Genomic DNA, 20,038 nt, shown 5'->3' with positions numbered 1-20,038 from the left:
TTCATCACGGTTGTCTTCCGTTTGTATTTACTGCAAATAGAGATACGTGCGTGTCCGCTTTCGCGGGATACAACCGAAGGCAAAACAAACCAGCAGACGCTTAAAACAACACACGCGCACAAATTAATGTAAATAAACGCGACATTTTTTTTCTAAACACGTGCGTTACTTCGCAATTACTCATCCAGTGCTCCCATAGCTACTTTATTGCTCAGATTACAAAAAAAAAGAAACGCTGTCAAGAGGGCTCAGTGCATTGTGAAACGTGCTCGTTGTATCGAAAAAGCCGAAACTAGAAATAAGCTCGCGATACCACAATGCCCTAGAACATGATTTTGAATTCATAAAGGAACCAAAATGTTTGGTTAAACTGACCTGCCAAATCTCTCCGATCCACTTGCTGAGTAAAGTGGAGGCGGACGTGTGTAAACAGGTAGAAACATCGATGGCACATACGCAGGATGGTTCACAACTTTGTTTATTCTGTTGCCAACGAAGAGGCGGCTGCAGATTCCTCAGTTTTCGCTTGGTTGCCACAGTCCCCCGTCAGGGCTACGCAACACAATTACAGCAGAACAACATTATCACACTTTCTCATGTGAGCGGCTGTGCTGTGGAGAATGCGAGTAATTCGCTTACCCAACACGCGAACGGCCCGTATCCAGCGCTCTCTCCTTTCTCCTTCATACGACCGCGATGGAAATCGGTAAAACTGAACGTTGTTATTCAGTCCTTCACGTTCATGGCAATTTACAACGCAACAGTAGCGTCGATTGCGGCGTTTCTTCGTAGCGCGCGGAGCTGTCGCGGTTGCCGTCGTGCTCGCCATCGCCATAGAAGGAGCCAACAAGAACTTCCGGCAGTTCGGCGGCACGTCCGACTAACGGAGAAATTCATAGCTCTCATTGTGGCTGTTAAATGCGCAAAACATTCGCAATATGAACCAAAATTAAGTTAAATCGTTGTTTCGCACTCGCTAGCTGCTTAGGCAACTTAGCAAGGGAGTCGGACTTTGCACTACTCAATTAATACCTCTTCGCACCGACAGGTGGCGCTACGCGTCTTGCAAAACTCCAGAGACTGACGTCTATGGGGTACGGCGTTTTGTGTTTACGCCACGAAATTTTCCGACCAACGAGAGGTACACAACTTCGCTGTAAAAGCGCGAATTCGGGTCGAAGGGGGTGGTCGGCGCTGTATGGGAGCTGCCGTCTTTCTATAAGTGACCGCGGTTAGGGTGGCTATTACGGTTACCGGCGGTAACTGCCACAGTAATTCTCGGTATACGACGTGCATGCGCCGAGGTCTTAACATACCACGTATTGCTGTACGGTATCATGTAGCGAGCACAAATAAAGCTCTTTAGTGTAGCCAATAATCAGCCAGTTACGCCCGGAACTATATACCGCTGCGCAAGGATATTGCCTGTGTATGCCTCGTACCTTCGTCAGTAGAGCATCCACCTTGTGATGTGGAGTATAGACGCATGCATCATAACTTAATGAAGAGCGTCAGTAGGCGTCGCGTTCCAGAGCTGTTTAGAAAAAATTGGTGTGGTTTAGCTTTGGTTAACCCTGGTTGATAGCGAAAGCTTCACTGCCCTCGCTAGGGCCATTGTCGAGCTGTGGCCTAGGTGGGGTTTCGCAATGATATACCGACGTGATTGCAATGAGTACAGTGTTTATTCATCATTTTTATGCCTGCGGTGATCAGTAAAGTAGTCAGACTTGGTTGCAACTTGCAGCCGGGCTCAACTCTACTCGGGCAACGGCGGCAATATATCTCCTTTCAGGGCTCCGTAAAGGCCTAAATATAGTCCGACGTAGCGCGAACGCGCGCACACGTTATGCCACGTTGGCGAGAACAGCAGCGGCTATAGTTAGACCGATGGTTAGACGTACTGGCGCCGCCAAAGTAACCGGACGCGCGGCCCATGCGCTCCGACGCGCCCGGCGTCTGATGACGCTCGCCCGCGTGCCGATGACGTGTGACTACAAACACGCCTTAATACTCTCTTGTGGTTTAACCTCTAGCTCTCAAGGTGAAAACTGCTTAGTCACCGACGGCTGCCCACGGTAGCATAATGAAGCTTTCGCTTCAAAACTTTATTTCAGAAAAGACGATACGAACACTGAGTCACAATGAGAGCACGATTCCACCAGGGCGATAACATATACAAAGTGCCGCGGTCAGATGGGAAGAGGTCTTGGCACCCGCAGGCGCCGCGTCCCAGAGCTCACGTGTACTCATCAGCCCAAAATCATTCGGTACATTGACCCCGGCACCCCCCCCCCCCCCACGACTGAATGGGGGAGGCTTTGATTTGGGCCAACGAAGTACGGAGCATTGCATACACGGCACGTTTTCAAAGTAATGTCCGAGTCTACGCGCACTAACATATAACAAAATAGACGCAGCAAAACGCACACTTTCAGAGCTTACACTGAACGTCATCAATGCTTAATGGCATTGTCAGAGGAAGTTATAGCAGTACCGATTAATCTTCTAGCACAATATCCGTTGTTGTCCTGGTATGGGAGTGATGTTTTTATTATTATTTTCAAATGTCAATGCTTCATTGAAATGCTCTGTATAAAATTATTATTATCGACTTCATACACCTTTTAACTGTTTTTGCTGAAGTAATGCTTTTCTGTTGGAAACAAATGTAGAGAGAGAAAATGGTTTAATGAAAGGCAGGGAGGTTAACCAGGACTGAGCCTGGTTGGCTACCCTACACTGGGGTTAGCGAAAAGGGGAGAGAGAGATTAAGAGAAGAATAGAAAGTCCGCTGTTGAAATCGCCGACGTAGCAACAGATCTCTCTCTGTTTTATCACTGATGATCAATCCGTCCGGATCAGAGACGGTCACTCAGTACTGTAGTTTTTAAAAATCGCAGCAGCGCTTTTGTGGCCTTTTGCAGTTGTGATATTCGAGGCCATGGTCCCAAGATCTTGCTCAAGGTGAACGGTCTTCTATCTAGCCTATCGAGAACGTTGCAGAGGTCATGTCTTTCGTTTTAAAAAGATGGGCAGTAGCATAGTAGGTGTTCTATAGTCTCATCGACACCGCAGGCATTACACTCGGCGCTATCAGCCATTCCAATCAAACATGTGTAAGCATTGGTGAATGCAACACCCAAGCGTAAGCGGCACAGCAATGTTTCCTCATTTCGCGGAAATCCAGGCAACAGCCGCAGCTGCATAGATGGGTCGAGAGAATGCAACCGATGCTGGGTAAATTCAGTTCTATTGTAAGGAAGAAGAAGTGCGTCGTGTAGAGCTCCGCAGCGGGATCGCCAGCGCTACTGAAGTGGGGCTCGGGCTCGACGCTGTTGCTGGTGCGCCTGGCTAAGCCTACGCTGTTGTGTCTTCCTGTCGGCGTTCTTCGTGTCGTCCACAGCCGTGCTAGACTTCCTTGTCATAGTATATATGCCACTTCTCCAATGTCATACTGTGCGCTAGCTTCCTTAGGTGTTGGGCTGCGTCAGTCCTCGATAAAGGCACAGAAACAAGATTTGCTCTTTCGTGTGCTTTCCTAGCAGCTTCGTCGGCGATGTCGTTGCCGGAGATACCGCAATGACCCGGCCGCCACTGAAACACGACGTCGTGTCCTTTTGCGATCGTATGGTGGTGGATTTCTCGTATCTCTGAGACGAGTTGTTCGCAGCACCCGCGACGAAGAGCTGACAAAAGGCATCGTAGGGCCGCCTTTGCATCACATAATATTTCCCACCGATTAGCCGGTTGGTTGTTAAAATAACCAATGGCGCCTCGGAGGGCAACAAGCTCCGAAGCAGTCGATGATGTCACGTGAGAAGTTTTGTATGTGATGCTCATCAATCGTGATGGTATAACCACTACGCCGGTGGAGCTGGTCTGAGTGGAAGAGCCATCCGTATATATGTGGATTCGGTCAGAGTAGAAAGTGTGCAAGCAATCGAGAGCTGCTTGCTTCAAGGCCAAGGTAGGCAGGTCCGTCTTTGTTCTTATTCCTGGAACGTAAAGGCGCACTTCAGGTTGTTTTAAACACCACAACGCTGACGGTGAACGTGTCGAGGGTGTGAACCCCGATGGTAGGGAGGCACGATGAATGTTGACCACGTTGGAGCCTCCCTGCCAGAACGACGACCACAGGCGACATTCTCCAAAACTAATATAAAACAGTGAAATGGTATGCTCATGCATTGAAACATGTTTTCGGTTTCGGTAGAATGCCTTTTTGTTTACCTGGTGTAATATATTCCCACGTAACTCTAGCTTTTTAATACAACCTAAATAAATGCAAAACATTTATTGGTAAATATTTACGCCATTTAACGAGGTAACAGTCTCGCGCAAGCTTCATGGCCGCCAGAGCTAACGTTGGCCAGAGCGCAGTTCCGAAACAAATGGAGTTTGTGGTTTATTTGCTGTAATCATTTTTTTTTCTTTCGTATATTTTTTCTTTCATTGCTTTTATTAACCGGCCGTCGCTATATTAACGGCCACCAGAGAAAGGCTTGTGAAAGGCGCCCCTTCATCATCATCAGCAGCGGCAGCAGCAGCAGCATCACGTGGGGAGAATCAGCGCGAGAAATACGAAGGTCGCGTCGGCCAGTCTTCTCGCCAAGATTACAACGTAAGTCTCCGTATTACCGCTTCGATACCCGTTAGCATTCTATCTAGAGATGCTTGCCCTTACTTGGCCATAACAAACTGAACGCGGCTCATAATCATTCCTCGCGATATCGGTCAGTTCGAGCTTCTGTGTTGCCATGCCATGCTTCGCAAATTGACGTCCTGAGTTCCGGATCGCGTTCTTTCGTTCTTCTGCATAATTTAATTCTTCCGAATTTCTTTTGTCAAGTCTTCAGAGCGCGCATTTCGCATCGTGTGTTATTCCACAACGGCAGGTATTAGATCACGCTAGGTGGTGCAAACCGCTTGTCTTGCTACCGTGGTGGTTGGGCAGCTGTTGTGAAGCCACATCTGCTCATTGTTTACGTTATCAGAAAAATGAAATAAAGCTTAAAAAGTGGCCGCGTGTGCCGTCACTTTGACAAGGTACCATATAAATGCTGAGTGGCAATCTCAGAACTATTACAGGTTGTTCGTCAATGACTTGTTTGCGATACCAGTCGGAGCGTCAGTTTCTGCTGAAGTTTTGCAGCCCCATAGAAGCACGAAGCGTGCTCGAACGCAACAGGCTTTGTAAATGGCGTGCGTTAGTGCTCGGTCTGCATCGACTCAAGTAGGCCAATGTGATGCGTACTAATGCTTGGCGATTGGTTCACACTTCGCGAAAAGATGAACCTGCCCATAATATAAACACTATCCCCCGAATGAAATGTGACATTCCGGCCATGACGCGCAATTTAGTACTTCCTGAACTGTCGTGATTACTTGAAGTGGCGAAAAAAAAATTAGTTTTCGCGGCCTAGCCTCAGCTTATTGAACAAGTACTGACAAAAACATTTCTCTCGTTTTCATTGCTTTATTTGGTAGCCGTCGATCCAGTAATTTAGTTAGGGTAATTCAATTCGCTGAGAGCAAAACAGATAGTTACGTTACCTTCTAATGCGACCAGTTCAAAATACTTGGAAATACTTGGAGGACGTGGAGAATTGTCTCGTTATCGAAACCTGTTGGGGTGGTCTCTTGGTACCCGACACGACTGACGCGTACATACACCCTATAGCCCTGCTGCAAAAAGCCGAAAGCTGAGTTCATTTATAATTCAATGGCACAAGTGGGTAGAGCGTGTCGCACTGCGTTTCCAAAAGAAGTGAACAATTGGAAGGGCCAGTTTGGCATTTTTCAGCGACATGGTCATTTTATAGCGGTCAATGGATGCGCAAGGCTCACTGACGAGCTTGCAAGTTTTTTGGCATACCACGCGACTGGGCCACCCCCGCTTTCTGTGACGTGATGAGTCTGTTTTTTCACGTCCGAAACGGCACAGCAATTGATGTGGATAATGAACAAGTCTTATGAAAGGTGCGTTAACAAATTATTTGTGGTGCTTTCGAAAAACTGAGACATTGAACGATAATTATGGAGTCGACAGCTACCTAGAAAAGCAACAAAAAATTTTTTTCTCCGTACACCTTTATTGATGAAAGCGCTTTGAGATGGAAAGGTAGTCTTGTCTTTGACCATCTGAAAGAACCACGTACGGGCAAAGCTTCTCGCCTCAAATGGTAAGTGTGTGCTGCCATGTCTCAATTCATGAAGTGCTCCTGCAACACATTTAATAAAGGGTCACCATGTGGCTCGCATTAAAAAGCATTTCATCGCAAATATTTTTAACTGAACACTTTTTAATTCATGCCTTGTATGAACTGTGGGGTTACGCGGTAGGCCAACACAAACCAGTGGCTGTTCTCATAAAGTTGACAGATGGTTCCCACAATGTTTCAGATTGTGCTGAGCTTTAAAGCACGACTGCAGCAATTTTTCGAGGTCAACAAATCTTACGCCTGTGATTCCCAAGCCTGATCTGTACTCGTTGAAGCCACAGCTTCGCTTTGCTTACCAGAGAAGAATCGCACTTGTCAACTCAGTTTGCATCATGTATTTTAGTTTCGGCCCTCACAAATATTGTTCAATGCTTTCGATTTTTTTATTATCATCTGTTCAGAAAATAAGTTTAAAGCTTGCACATGTGCTGAGGGAAAGTGTTTTTTTCTTTTATTTTCTTGTCAGATGTCTTTCATTGATATTACGGGTCATTTTAAAGGATAAACTGGACATACATTATATTCCTCAAAACCGGATGGAATGCGCAAATGTGCTGCAATAATAATTGTAAATTTTCGTCACTTTTTAGAAAGCACTTGGGAATAAAACGGTGAACAAAATTTCTATTGCGGTTTGCCTTTTCTCTGTATATATGCTGCTGCTTTGCTTAATTTCGCGCGTTTTCTGTGCCATCATCTACACTAGTATTTATTAAGAATTCTATATTGATGTTCCTGGATTTGTTACTTGTTCTAGTGATTCAGTCCCTCGTAGTCTTATTTCATTTTGTAACCTCTCTTCCTCAATCCCTACCTTGAGGCCTGCTTGTAAGGTGTACTAAATAAGTGAAATGAACGAAAATGTGTTCTTTCTGGCATTCTGATCATCTGCACTAAACGATACGACTGAATGTTATGTAGTTACAATTAAAATTGTTTTAAACATGGTCATACATGCTCCCAACTCAACTTCTGCACGTGAAGGTATGATTATTTTACCGACTACGCTGTGTTCGTTGGCGTCAATGCCTATTAGCTGACAATGGCTAGTGCGGAGCGGATGCTTGTGAATTAATCGTTTTGTGCAAACGCATGTCATTGCAAGGACCATTCTTCGACCTATAAGCATAGAGTACTAAAGCACACAGACCTTTTAATGTCACAGCACACCATATTCAATACTTCGTTCATCTTAAATTTCAACTTGATGGAAACTTTTGGGTTCGCAAAGCCAAACTACACGAGACGCTTGAAGAAGGACACTGCGCTGATGGTCTTCATGTCCTGAAGAGGCAGGTTCTGACGTCATGGCACAAAGCGCCTCTCCAAGCTACACATTTCAGTTTCGGTTTCGATAACTTGTCTTTTTGTTCTTTTAACTTATTTCCTTGTTTCTAAGGGTAATTGACCCCATCATATGTGTTACAGGAGTATCTATGTAATTGGAAAACTACTTATTCTAACAATGCAAAATAAAAAGCACCAGAGTTACCCTTTAATATCATTTTGATTCGATTGAGCTTGGCAACTTAGTCCCGCCAGTTCGGTGCCAGTTCTTGCTCATGCAGAACCGGTAGGGCACAACCTGCACAAAGACCTGCTCTGGGTGAAACCGGTGACAGCGTGCAGAGGCCATAGTGTTGAACTTGTGAAATCAATAGCGAAGTGCAACACCTCCCAAACTAGTTCAGAAGGTGCCGGCGAACCAAATGGACCAATCAGCATGGCCTTTGACCTAAGTTCGTCACGTAACCTGGTCTTGGCGGCCATATTATCAGCACAGCGCTATCGCTATATGCCACCAGATGGCGGCACTGCTTAGTCAAGATGTGTTAAGAAATTTGTCTAATAGCTACAGCGTTTGTCATTGCGTATAAACAAACATAAAAAGAAATGGCAATTTCAGAAACGTGATCGAACGAACAACAGGCATTCGTTTGGGCGAAACTGTAGGCTGCCTGCTGCATGTACAGGAATAATATTTAGCTCGCATGTTCGTCACAACATTATGTAACGTTTCGTGACTAGGCAGGTTTGTTAAACTTGTAAAGTATTGCAGGGCCCTTTACTTTGCTGAGGTAAGGATCACGTGTTACCAGAGTCTAAGAAGCGTTGTCTTGTTCTATGTCCACTGGCCGTTTTGGAGGAGCTACCCGAATGCTTGACCCCACACTCGAATTTCACAAATGTGAATCTGTGTGATAATAGCATTGCAGGGCAAGGGGTCACAGCCATCAAAAATATGACACGGTCAAGAAGCTCTAATTGTACCCATGCCCAGACCTGGCTACCTTAAAGATGAAAAATATACTGTCAATGCCAAAAAAACTAAAAATTTTAACAATAGCATTTTGTTGCTCAAGATCTCGACTATCCACACACCAAATAAATTGGATTGTTTGTTCTGCAGGGACACTGTAAACAGTCACTCTTCTCTGTAGTTGCAGCAAGAATGATCTGCGCCACAAACGGAAATGTTCTTAAAGTTCATTCTTGAAACATTCACATAACAGGGTCCAAAAATTTGGTTGCCTTTATACAATAGTCCAATGAGTGGGTGGAATTGCTGCAGGTAGGACTGAATAATCGACCTGCTCGAAAAAAAATCAGGCGTAACCATATGACTGCCCCTCCAAAGTATACTCATTTTGTCTTGTCAGTGCATTCCCTGCCTTAGAAGAAACAACTCATGCAAAAATGGGCATTGCGTACCTGTTGTACCATCTATAGAGAGCTCGTAAAACACCTGAAACTTGTAAGTTAAATTTGTAATAGCAGCTGGAGCAAATGTCTCGGTGTTCTGTCACCCGGTCTCAGCAGGACAGCCACTGCAAACCAGTGTGCCAGGTTCATCTGCACTTTGACAGACGAAGGGATGTCTAAGCTGTTGAATTCGGTGTCGCAAGAAGGCGATGATGAAGAAGCAGTTGATATGTTGCACAAATTGTCCACCAAACTAGCACATGGAAAAAAAACAGCAGTCAGAGGGTTAAAAGGATTCGAGGCTGTGTGTTGTATTTTGTTCAAGTTGATTTTGCCCTAAACGCATATGAAAAATAGTTAAATTATTGGTGTCAGCAGGATAATCGGAAGCAAGGTGTAGAAATCAGGCATTTTACGATAACACCATAGAAGCTGGCAGATAAGCATGCCCTAACATCAAAGCAAGAGGAGGATTCAACACGAAGCTATCTTAACCCTTCTGAGAAAAGCGCGATCTCACTTCAAGTTTACCGGGGGGAAACCGACTCTGCTCTGAAGAACAGAAATACACAATCCACGTCAGCCTGCTGTACGCACCTTTAGAAAACAACTGGGCCTGTATTCACAAAAAGTTATTACACTAGAATTGTTCGTAGGAGCAAATTCCAGCGAATCCTGAAGCTGGACATATTATTAACGATGGCAGCTTGCCAATAGCAAAGAGTACTTACGAACAAAAAACTTTATGAATTTGGTCCCTGGTTTTAGACACGTTAAATGTACCCGCTACCCGCTCATTGAGTGTGACATGCTGCTGCTGAACACAAGGTTGTGGGTTCAACTCCCACTGCAACTGGATTTCTACAGTGGTATAATGCAGAAATGGTCGTGCACTTAGTGCTCGTTAAAGAACCCCAGGCAGTCAAAATTATTCCGGAGTCTCCCCACTACAGCATCCTTCATAGCTCCCACGTTGCTTCAGGGCGTTGAACCTAACGAATCAAAGAATCAAATGTGAGAGTCATCAGATCATACAGAGAAGTGAATTCTAATGGAACATTGGTTCTAAATATTTTCGAGACTTGTGCAGTAGTGAGTTCAGTTGTTCCTGCTATCTGATTCCTGTAGTAACACTGCGTTCATCTGCGCAGGCAGACATGGCCCAGCATGGACTCTCTCAAGATCCACCCAGCATTGATGAGGGCCTCTACTCTAGGCAGCTGTAAGTTGACACTATCTGGGGCGGCGGGCAACTTATTTTGAACAAAGCATTGCTGGAGCGTTTTAGAGCGAGAGGAACCAATCGGGGGACCCCACAAGCACACCATATTGATGCATGTTTGCCTTTCCTTACCCTTGTATACACTAAGTGTTTCCGTCTCTCAAAACATTTGTCAGCAGCGTAGATGTGCGCAGGGACACCGTACTCTGCCTCACCAACATCACGCAGTGGGATGAAAGCTATCGGCTGTGTCTGCCACCCAGAAAAGAGATCCAGATGTAGAGCTCCTGCACAGTTCGTATTTTATCACATGGAGTGACGCCGACAGAACGGAAGCTTAATGGAAGTATCCCTAAGATATTGTACAAGGAGCCCTCCTCGCTTCTACTGAACCCGCAGGACAAGGCTCTTGTACAACATTACTATCGCTGTCAGTGCTTTGCCTTTCGGGTGAAAGTGCCAACTTTATTGCAGCCTAATGTACTCCGCATATTTGGACGCCCTGTGGCCACACATGTGCCATGAATAGCAGGACAGACATGGCGATTGCGCGAATGCGCCTCTTGCGTTCATAAAATTGTTATCGTAATTAAAACAGAACCAGAAAAAAGACTCCTCCATTGTCTGGCTCCGATCGCCCTCCCGGCAATGCAGACTTATTGGAAGCTTCACAATAAAAGAACTAGCCAATGGGCGAGCCCTCCTCAATTCTCTGGAATAGGCAGCAGCCGACTCTCGTTACGGATTGGCTGATGAGAGCCCTAGCCTTCACCACACTGCACGCATTTTGTGACACAAAATACAGGAGAAGCCTAACTTCATGGTAGCCCTCCCTCCCCATTCATTCATACTTTTTCGACCAGCTCACGTTGACCTGCGAGCTAGATAACTGCAACGTGTATTGACAAAATGAACATGGATAAGAAACTATCATGCATTATTCAGCGCATTTAACTTAAGTGCACATAACACTGTTCCTGATGACCTGCCTTTCATTGTGATTAACAACTTCTAAAGAAGACCTGACGCTACGAGGCAAATTTGTAGCCCCTTCAGAAGGCATGGGAGACTGTTCTTCTCGCCCTAATGCACACGTCTGTCGTCTTCAAGCACACATCCTCAGCCATCGCGTAGGCGTGAACTGTGAATGCGAAATTAACCAATGTGGCAGCTGATTTGACACCAGCCTTGAGACACTAGAAGGAAGAGTCAAGTCAGGCTAGACTAACCCATTACCCTGTTAAAATTCTATCGACAGTTGCACCACGAAAAAAAAACGTCATTGAAGAGAATTGCACATGAAATCTGAAGTTCAGTTCTTGCTCGTGCAAATGATCAAAATGTTGGTGCAATTGTCATATCAGCAATGATGACACTGGCCATCGTTCCATACGTCTTTACGCACATCAAGGACAGGGACACAGCACATACATACCCGTATTGCTTCTAGTATTTTGTGCATATTGAGGTGCAGATCGTACGCATGGACAGTCAGTTTAACGCAACATCGTAAAGAAGCCTGAGTGGTTGCCCAACCGTCACTGGATAATTGCAAAATGTGGCCACAACGTTTCCTTGCAGCTATGTGTTGGGACACGAGGCCATGCAGCGAATGGCCCGATCTGATGTGCTCATCTGCGGGATGCGGGGCCTCGGCATTGAGATCGCCAAGAATATCATCCTCAGCGGAGTCAAGTCGGTCACCATCTACGACCGGGGAAATTGCACCTTGACTGACCTGTCTTCGCAGGTTTGGGAAACCTCTCACTTGTGCCATTTTGTGTGCAATGCTTGAGCAGGCGTGTGCAATTAATTGATCCAGGCTGGCTTTTGCAGCTCATTGCAAAATCTCTGGCCTATTGCACTATAAAGAAAGAAGGTGATACATTAGACTTGCGTTAATTCGACTCTGGCTAATCCAATCCCCGCCAAAGGTCCTGGTTGGCGTACATGCATTTCTATGGACCTGAATGTAAACTTCTCGACTGTGCAAGAGCACGTGCCCTTTGCGTTGGCCCCTTCATATCGGTGTGAAATTCCAACCGCCACTAACTGCGAATATAGTTGAAAGTGGGTTAAGACGCTATTTGCCTTAAAAAAGAGCTTTATCTAGACAAAGTAATGCCTCATTTGTATGTGTAAAGGCTGTGATCGTGTTTGATGACAATTGTGCCCAGTGATAAAAGGTAGTTTTAAAATCGGCACCCGAAACTTACGGTACCCCAACCAGTGACCGTTTTGCATTCCAGGGGTACACCTGTACTGACGCCTTTTGGTATGGGGTTCCTTTCTTGTGTTAAAGCTGCACGCTTGCAGTCCCTATGGCTGCAGAATAAATTCTAGAAACAGTGCTTCAGAAGCAGAAGTATGCACTACTGCAGCAGTCTTCTCTTAATTAGACCCTGGTTAATTCGATCTTTCACTTAATTTGATGTTAACCAACGCTCCCGGCTGGTGCCTATGCATTTCTATAGGCCCAAACTTTCGTTATTTCGATCCTAAAATTGGACCTTCACCGGATAATTCGAACTTCACCCTGTCAGCAGCAAGTTACCTGACCTCTACAGGGACTTTAACAGCAACTCCTTTACTGGCCGTGTCAGTCTTGGTAGAGCTTAAGAGTGAGCTGCGTTTTGAACACAAGTCATCTACCAGTCGAAAACGCCTCTTTTCAGCCTGCCCTAGGAAGATTTTCAAGCAATAACCAAAGCTCACTATGTCTTATACGATATTCACCCAATTCTATTACGTTTTTCTTCTTTTTCTACGAAAATTGGACTGAGAACTGCCTGCGTGGCGCATTCGGATACGAAACCAAACTCGCATTCGCGGCATTTGTATGCTTTACCGCATAACACATATATATTGCGGTGAAGTTCACCTTAAACAATTTTGCAGCGATTGTGGTGGTGAATTCTTTATTTCTCCCAAAAAGAGGGGACCAGTCCAAGGACCGGTTGCGCTGGTTTAGAGGAGGTCGGCGGGGATCCCTTGAGATTCCGTGGCCTCCACCGCACGCTGTATGAGCCGGCGTTGGTCTGCTGGCTCGGAGGTACGCAGGAGGGACTTCTACGACTCTGGGGTGTTTGTTTTGTACAAGTCCACGCCATGTGTATGAGAGGGGCTGTAGCTGAGCAGTGTTTGCACCTAGGCGTTATTTGTTGCGGAAAGTTTTACTGTATAAGAGGGGGTGTGGGAAGCTACCTGTTTGTAGTTTGCGCCATTGGATGGCCTCGCGCCTTGTTAGATCACAGTGTGCAGGAGGATACATGCATCTTCCGAGTCGGTAGTACTGGAGGATGTCCGTGTAAGTGGTAAGTAGATAATCGTGCGAGATAGTGGGGTCAGGGTAATCGGGGCGGTGGATCCTACACTCGACTCGGCAGCTAAGATCTCCAGCAAGTGTATGCACCTGGACGTTGCCGCTGAGCGACTCGTGGGCTGGAGCTCACAGGAGTAAGCGGGATGTGGAGGAGGGGGGAGTAGAATGTAGAATGTGTCCAGCGAAGCTGACTAGGAAATAGGCTGTCATTATAGTGATTGCTCATTTCGCTTGCCCGTTCTTGCTAAAAATCCGGTGCGTGTTAGATTTCTATTTTGTTAAGGAGTTTTAACATACTTTCTACATTAGTTTGTTTTTCTTTGTGACAGGCAGAAAGGACACGCACATTTGATCTGGGGATGTGTCAGAATCGGGCTAGTACTGCCAAATGAATCAGTGTGTACTGGTGACATGTCGCGCTAGAAGAAGACGACAACGAAATGCGCGCGCGAATGCGTGGGATGTGATGGCACGAGTGCGAGCTTGTCATCGAACGCTGGCTAGTTCTTGCAGTGCCATAAGTTTCTTTTCTGGGATACCGAATTGACGAGACAGGTATCCACACCAACGAAGAGAAAGTCCGAGATATAACAGGGGCTCCAGCACCAAACTGCAAGCAAGCACTTCAATCATTTCTCGGAATGCTGGCTTTCTATTACAGATTCTTGAAGAACAGGACAAAAAATGCCAGCTGTCTCTACCAGCTCCTGCAGAAGGACGCCACGTGGAGATGGGAGACCAACCATCAAGAAGCATTCGATAAGCTTAAGAGATTGCTTCTCAGTCAGACCGTACTGGCGCACTACGACGAACAGGAGGAGCTTCTCGTCTCATGTGACGCTTCACCGTATGGCATAGGAGCTGTTCTGTCTCAACGTGATGACCAGAACAGGGAGGCGCCAATCGCTTTCGCATCACGGACGCTAGGGTCGGCGGAACATAATTATGCTCAGCTGGACAAAGAAGGCCTCACTGTACTGTTTGCAGCGCACAAGTTCCACAAGTATATTGCGGCAAGAAAGGTGATCACGGACCATCAACCGCTGCTCGCCATACTAGGTCCAGGAAACCCAACGGCTCGAGTCCTCTCACCACGGATGACCAGATGGTGAACCAAGTTATCGGCGTACGACTACAACATCGTCTACTGGCATGGCAAGAACCATCAAAATGCAGATGCGTTCACCCGATTACCATTACCAGACCGTCTCGATGAACCCTGGCCACCAGGCGACGTACTGTTGTTTGAAGCTTTGTTGAGACCTCCGTTTACTGCTACAGAGATAGCACGTCTGACAAAACAAGGCAGCATCCTGCAGAGGTTGTAAAAGGCAGTGCAGGATGGCACAGTGGAAAAACTCACTGGAGAGGAGTTCGCTCCTTACCGACGAAGAGCGACCGCACTAGCATTTCATCGTGAGTGCATCACACTTGGCTCACGGGGGATCATACCAAACTCAGCACGATCTAACGTCCTGGCACTTCTACATGCTGGTCACCGAGGCATAGTAGCCATGAAAAAGGGCGCAAGGAGCTACGTATGGTGGCCCGGAATCGACAAGGTGATCGAAGAAACGGTGCGACAGTGACGTGATGCCGTTCAACGCAGAAGAGCCCACCCAAAGTTCCTATTCCCACCTAGGACCGTCCCCAGACACCATGGCACGCGGTGCACGTCGAGTTCGCGGGGCCACTACTCGGGCGCACCTACTTGGTTGTTGTGGACGCACACACAAAGTGGGTGGAAGTTCGGCACGTGACGCAAGCAACATCCGCGGTTGTCATCGATGTGCTCCGAAGCCTCTTTGCAACGTTTGGCATTCCCCGAAAGGTCGTCTCCGACAACGCAAAAGCCTTTATTTCCACCGAGATAAAGCAGTTCTACACGACAAATGGCATTCAGGCTATAACATTCCCAGCGTACCACCCCGCAACAAACGGCCAGGCAGAACGCTATGTGGCAGAGCTGAAGAGAGCATTCCTGAAGGATACAGACAAGTCCATACAGTGCCGACTTGCAAGATTCCTGTATCGACAACACACAACTATACACACAGCCACAGGGATGACACCTGCGAAGGCCATGTTCGGGCGAGATCTTCTATGCCCTCTTGCGCTGCTCAAGCGGGAGACGGAGATATAAATCCCTGAAAGCCAGGAGACATTACCGAAATCACGTCGCTTCGCTGTAGGGGAGAGAGTACTCATCCGTCAATATTTGAAAAAGCCGGATTGGATTGAAGGCGAAATACTGTGCCGCGTCGGACCACGATCCTGGCTGGTAAAAAGCGACCAAGGAAAGGTTCGGCGTCACCTCAACCACATGAAGGAGAGAGCCAGACCGGACAAGCAACCCAATCACCGATAGATTGGAGCATAGCAGACGATCTCTTAGGCACCACCTCAGAAGAGACACCGTCGAGTTCTACGGTTCAACGGCCTGACTCGATCGACAGGCAAGGCAATACTTCCTTGCAACCGTCGACCTCGACGTCACAGCAGGAACCACCCGGAAACTGCGACCACCTGAACTTAGGCATCCTCCAGACCGCTATGGAGACTTCGTCTAAGGGAGGAAGGACTGACATGTCACACTAGAAGACTGGCAACGAAGTGCGCGCGCGAATGCATGGGACGTGATGGCACGAGCGCGAGCGTGTCATCGATCGCTGGCTAGTTGTTGACTCCAACGCCTGAGCTATGCCGCTTAACATGTTCATGTTTCCTTGTTTGTAATAAATCGTCGGCAGCCACAACCTGCTGTACAGACGTGACAACTGGCATCTTTTTTATTCCTTTTTTTAAACAAATCTTTAATTTGACCTGCCAGATAGTCCGATCAATTTCATCGATCGCATCAGGTTTCAATTAATGAAAGCTGGCAGCACTACAGTACGCACACTTAATTGTTGCACATTTTAACTAACTGAAAAGTTATAATTGGCAATGAAGCCATGCTTAGCTAAGCAATTTGTTTCTGAGACACTTGCAGCCATGACAACCTCGGTTTCACAGCCAAGATAATTCAGATTAGAATACGCCTGCTGAAACTGTTCCCACTTTAGGTATACAAGCTTCCAGGTCACAACCAAGCTCGGAAAAGAGCTGGTAATTTTACGTTCAATATTTGTTATTTCTGGGAGATGTGAGATGGCGCCAGCCTACATCACCATATGTTTCTTGTGATAGTTTAGAATGTAAATCAGGTCTCATTTGACGGCAGGCGAGAGCCAGTCACTTTGATGGGTACCACCTTGTTTATTGATTTTATATTATTTATTTACACAGTACTGCCATCCTTATAAAGTTGTCAGCAGGAGTGGGAGTACAAAAATTAATACATAATGACACATCGTCAGAAAAACAAGACTGCAATAAGATGCAAAGCATCCACACTGTATATTTGAAATTTTGGCTGCGAGGTGGTTTGGATGCACCCATTTTAAAACTGCCTAATGGCTTTACGTCTTTCCTACACAATGACCGAGTTTTAATGCATGTCAGTGAGCATCGCTGATTACCAAGAACTAGTTGAAGGTTGAGATTTGTCCTCTGTGTATCTCAATTCCTACCGCTTAAATTTTGTGCTAGCAAATGGTTTACTGCAGTATACTTGCAACTAACAAGACCAGCGTTCTTGTTTGATTGTATTTTGATAGTATGATGACCGGAGCTCGACTTTCAAGTGCAAATTTTCTGTGCCTGCAGTACTACCTGAACGATCACTGCCTTGGCGAGAACCGTGCCGAGGCCTGTGTAGCTTCGCTGGCCGAGCTTAACAACTACGTGACGGTGATCGACCACACGGAGCCCTTAACCAACGACTTCTTGAAGCAATTTCGTGTGAGTTTTCGGTTCATTAAGCAATATTATGGAATTAGAATGAGTTTGAGGTGTTCTGTCACCTGGAATTCAGTTTCCTAACAATGTAGAGGGTTCCCGCAATTACAGACACGAGCCCGAGAAAAAAAAGAAACACGCACAGGACAACCAGCGTAAATAGAACTTGAATTTAAAGCCTCCTAATGTCCTACTTAAACTATTAGAGTTACAGAAGGGGTGCCAAAGAAAAGGAGGCGCAGTCGAGGACTGCAGAGAACTAGGTAGGGGTCATGAAATTGAGAAATTGCATTGGCAAGTTGGAATCGTCTACTGTAAGACAGGGGTAGTTGGAGATCGCAGGGAAAGGCTTTCGTCCTGCAGTGGACATAGAAATAGGCTTATGGATGATGATGAATGTGCTACATATATAGAAGTTTAATTTGTTGCACTTAAGCAAAAAACACCCTGCCAACCAAGGGGTTAACGAGGTACGCCCATCTTGCCACAGGTGGTGGTGCTCACGGACACTCCACTCAAGGAGCAGCTGTCCATCTCGGCCTTCACGCATGCCAACAACATAGCCCTCATCGTGGCCGACACGCGTGGCCTCTGTGGGTGCGTCGTAATCATTTCTGGACAGGATGAGCGTCCCTTTGACGGCCGCCGTGTTGTTGCGATCGTAAAGCTTTAAAGCGAAGTTTTCTTTGCCGCTACCCTCCCACTTTGTGAGCGCTGCCTGATGCATGCTGTCTTGCGAGTAAACCACAACTTGGGCCTTTCGTTGTGTGCACAAATAGACAAGCAGACCTAGAGGCAAGTGAAGACGACAGCAACATGAGCAGGCCAAGTGTAGAAAAACGTGTGTACAAAAAAGGCGTGAAGTGTACATCTTCTACGGAATTGAGACACTTTAATAACATTTCTCTAAGCATCAAAAAAGGTTCGCGACTACTAATTTCCACATATGCGTGAGATCTGCAGATTTTTTTAGTAGACTGATCTCGCTGCATTGAGAGCACCTGCTTACCTGCATTGCCGGCACTGTGATTCATGTAGTCCACACCGCTTTCCCGCTCTACTCGGGTATAGAGCTACCGTCAGGCGAATGTCAAGCAGAATGGCATTGGGGATTTTTCCAGCAACTTTTAAAGCGAGGCTGAGGGATGTGCTTAAGTGCTGCGAGCGTCGGTGCTTTCCCAACACATCGCACACACTCCTGACTACTGCCCTGGCACATGACCAGTATTAACATAAATACTCAACACACTAACCAAGAAACCATGGACTTTGGAAGGTTGGAGGCATGGTTGACCAGTCGGTGAACACTGCGATGTGAGCCAGGCTCACTACCACCCATGTCCTCAGCAAAAAATGATGAAGAGAAGACAAACCAGACAAGGCGACAAAAGACGGCAAGATTTAGTCGTCCCACCAGTCCTCCTTCTCAACTAATGCCTTGTGAAAGCCAGAAGGCAATGACGCCCTGGACCAGAGGCTCATGAATAAAAAATTTGTCTCTTCTCAACCCCACTCCTATTGTTAGAAGCTTCTTAGCCTCACCTCTCTGCCTTCTTGTCTGAAAAGGTAAGCCATTATGTCATGGCAAAATAACATCTCTGTGCTTATTACCATAGTTGCATATATTCCAACTCTCCCAAATTGTGTGTAATGTTCAGGAATTTGGGATTGCCGACAGAGAGGGCCTCCTGCTGATAGCTTCGCGAGCTGTTTTCCCACCGCTTACTTCGCGTTGAAGAGATACGCGCGGACCCGTATCTTGAAAGCGGTATGCGAAAGGGGCAGAGTGTGGCGTTTGCTGAGAGCTCTGGGAGTGCTGTGTTCTCGCCGCTTCATTGGCGTTAAAGCGAGAGGCAGCGCGAAAGTGACTTCGCTCACTGCTGTTGGCGCTACCTTGAACGCAATCGCCTTTTTGGACAGACGTACTGGTGGTTTTTATCGTTCGGTCAGCAAATAAATCCTAACGCAATAAAAACCTTTGTTTCAAACATTACACTTCTTTGGCCATACCTTTTGTGAAACTCTCTATACGCCCTATTTTTTTTTTCATAACCCAGACACTGGATTGGCAGGCAGGATGTGGATACACTTACTGTCACCGATGAACACAAAAACTACGTATAGAACATACAATTTTAGAGCACAAATACAAAATGCAATCTCAGTACGCATTGTAATCAAGGCTAAGTAGATATTCTAAATTAATACTTTTCTCGGCTAAATAAGCCTCGTTGTGTCACTGCCTGGTCATCTGTGATTCAGATAACACCCCGTAATGAGTTACCCGATTGTGCACGCAACCGGTAGCAGGGTGCTGGAGAGACTCTGGTATAGCTGAATTCAAACGATGGACTGAACTGGTATTTGAGCTTGCAGAATGTGTCTCACAGTACCGTGTGTTACGCTTTCCTGCAACGCTCACTCAGTTCATGCAAAGCAATGCACAAAACATCTAAAAGCCAGATCAGCATTGGGACTTTCAGAGAACAATATCAAAATACTGATGGTGAGCCGCCTTGGTCTGGCAGCACTCATCTTCAATTTAAGTAGCTCGTTGATTGAAACGTGCTACATGCATGGCCGCAAGTGAAATAGCACAGCATTTGGGTGCATTTACGCTGCTTCCCGGGCTTTGGGGAGTGAATGGGGTTTTTTCTAGAGCACTGCACAGGCCAATTTTTTCAGCCCGGGCCCGGCCCGGGCCCGGAAAAAATCTACGTTACCCGCCCG

The 20,038-nt window shown here is 46.4% G+C and overlaps 1 protein-coding gene across 1 annotated transcript in view; it reads left to right on the top strand.

The window, feature by feature from the left end:
* The first annotated feature begins 4,566 nt into the window (after positions 1-4,566).
* LOC119464564 (ubiquitin-like modifier-activating enzyme 1) overlaps positions 4,567-20,038 on the top strand; it is a 68,336-nt gene continuing 52,864 nt past the window's right edge. Inside the window, exons 1-5 of the mRNA XM_049655462.1 lie at positions 4,567-4,621; positions 10,076-10,146; positions 11,728-11,896; positions 17,177-17,311; positions 17,799-17,905. Coding sequence (XP_049511419.1) covers positions 10,082-10,146; positions 11,728-11,896; positions 17,177-17,311; positions 17,799-17,905 — 476 coding nt within the window. The 5' untranslated portion in view covers positions 4,567-4,621; positions 10,076-10,081. The remainder of the gene's footprint in view (positions 4,622-10,075; positions 10,147-11,727; positions 11,897-17,176; positions 17,312-17,798; positions 17,906-20,038) is intronic.

The sequence above is a fragment of the Dermacentor silvarum genome, chromosome 9 (assembly GCF_013339745.2).
Source record: "Dermacentor silvarum isolate Dsil-2018 chromosome 9, BIME_Dsil_1.4, whole genome shotgun sequence".
NCBI lineage: Eukaryota > Metazoa > Arthropoda > Arachnida > Ixodida > Ixodidae > Dermacentor > Dermacentor silvarum.
The sequence above is the reverse complement of the archived record's forward strand: the minus strand, read 5'-3'. Positions and strand labels throughout refer to the sequence as shown.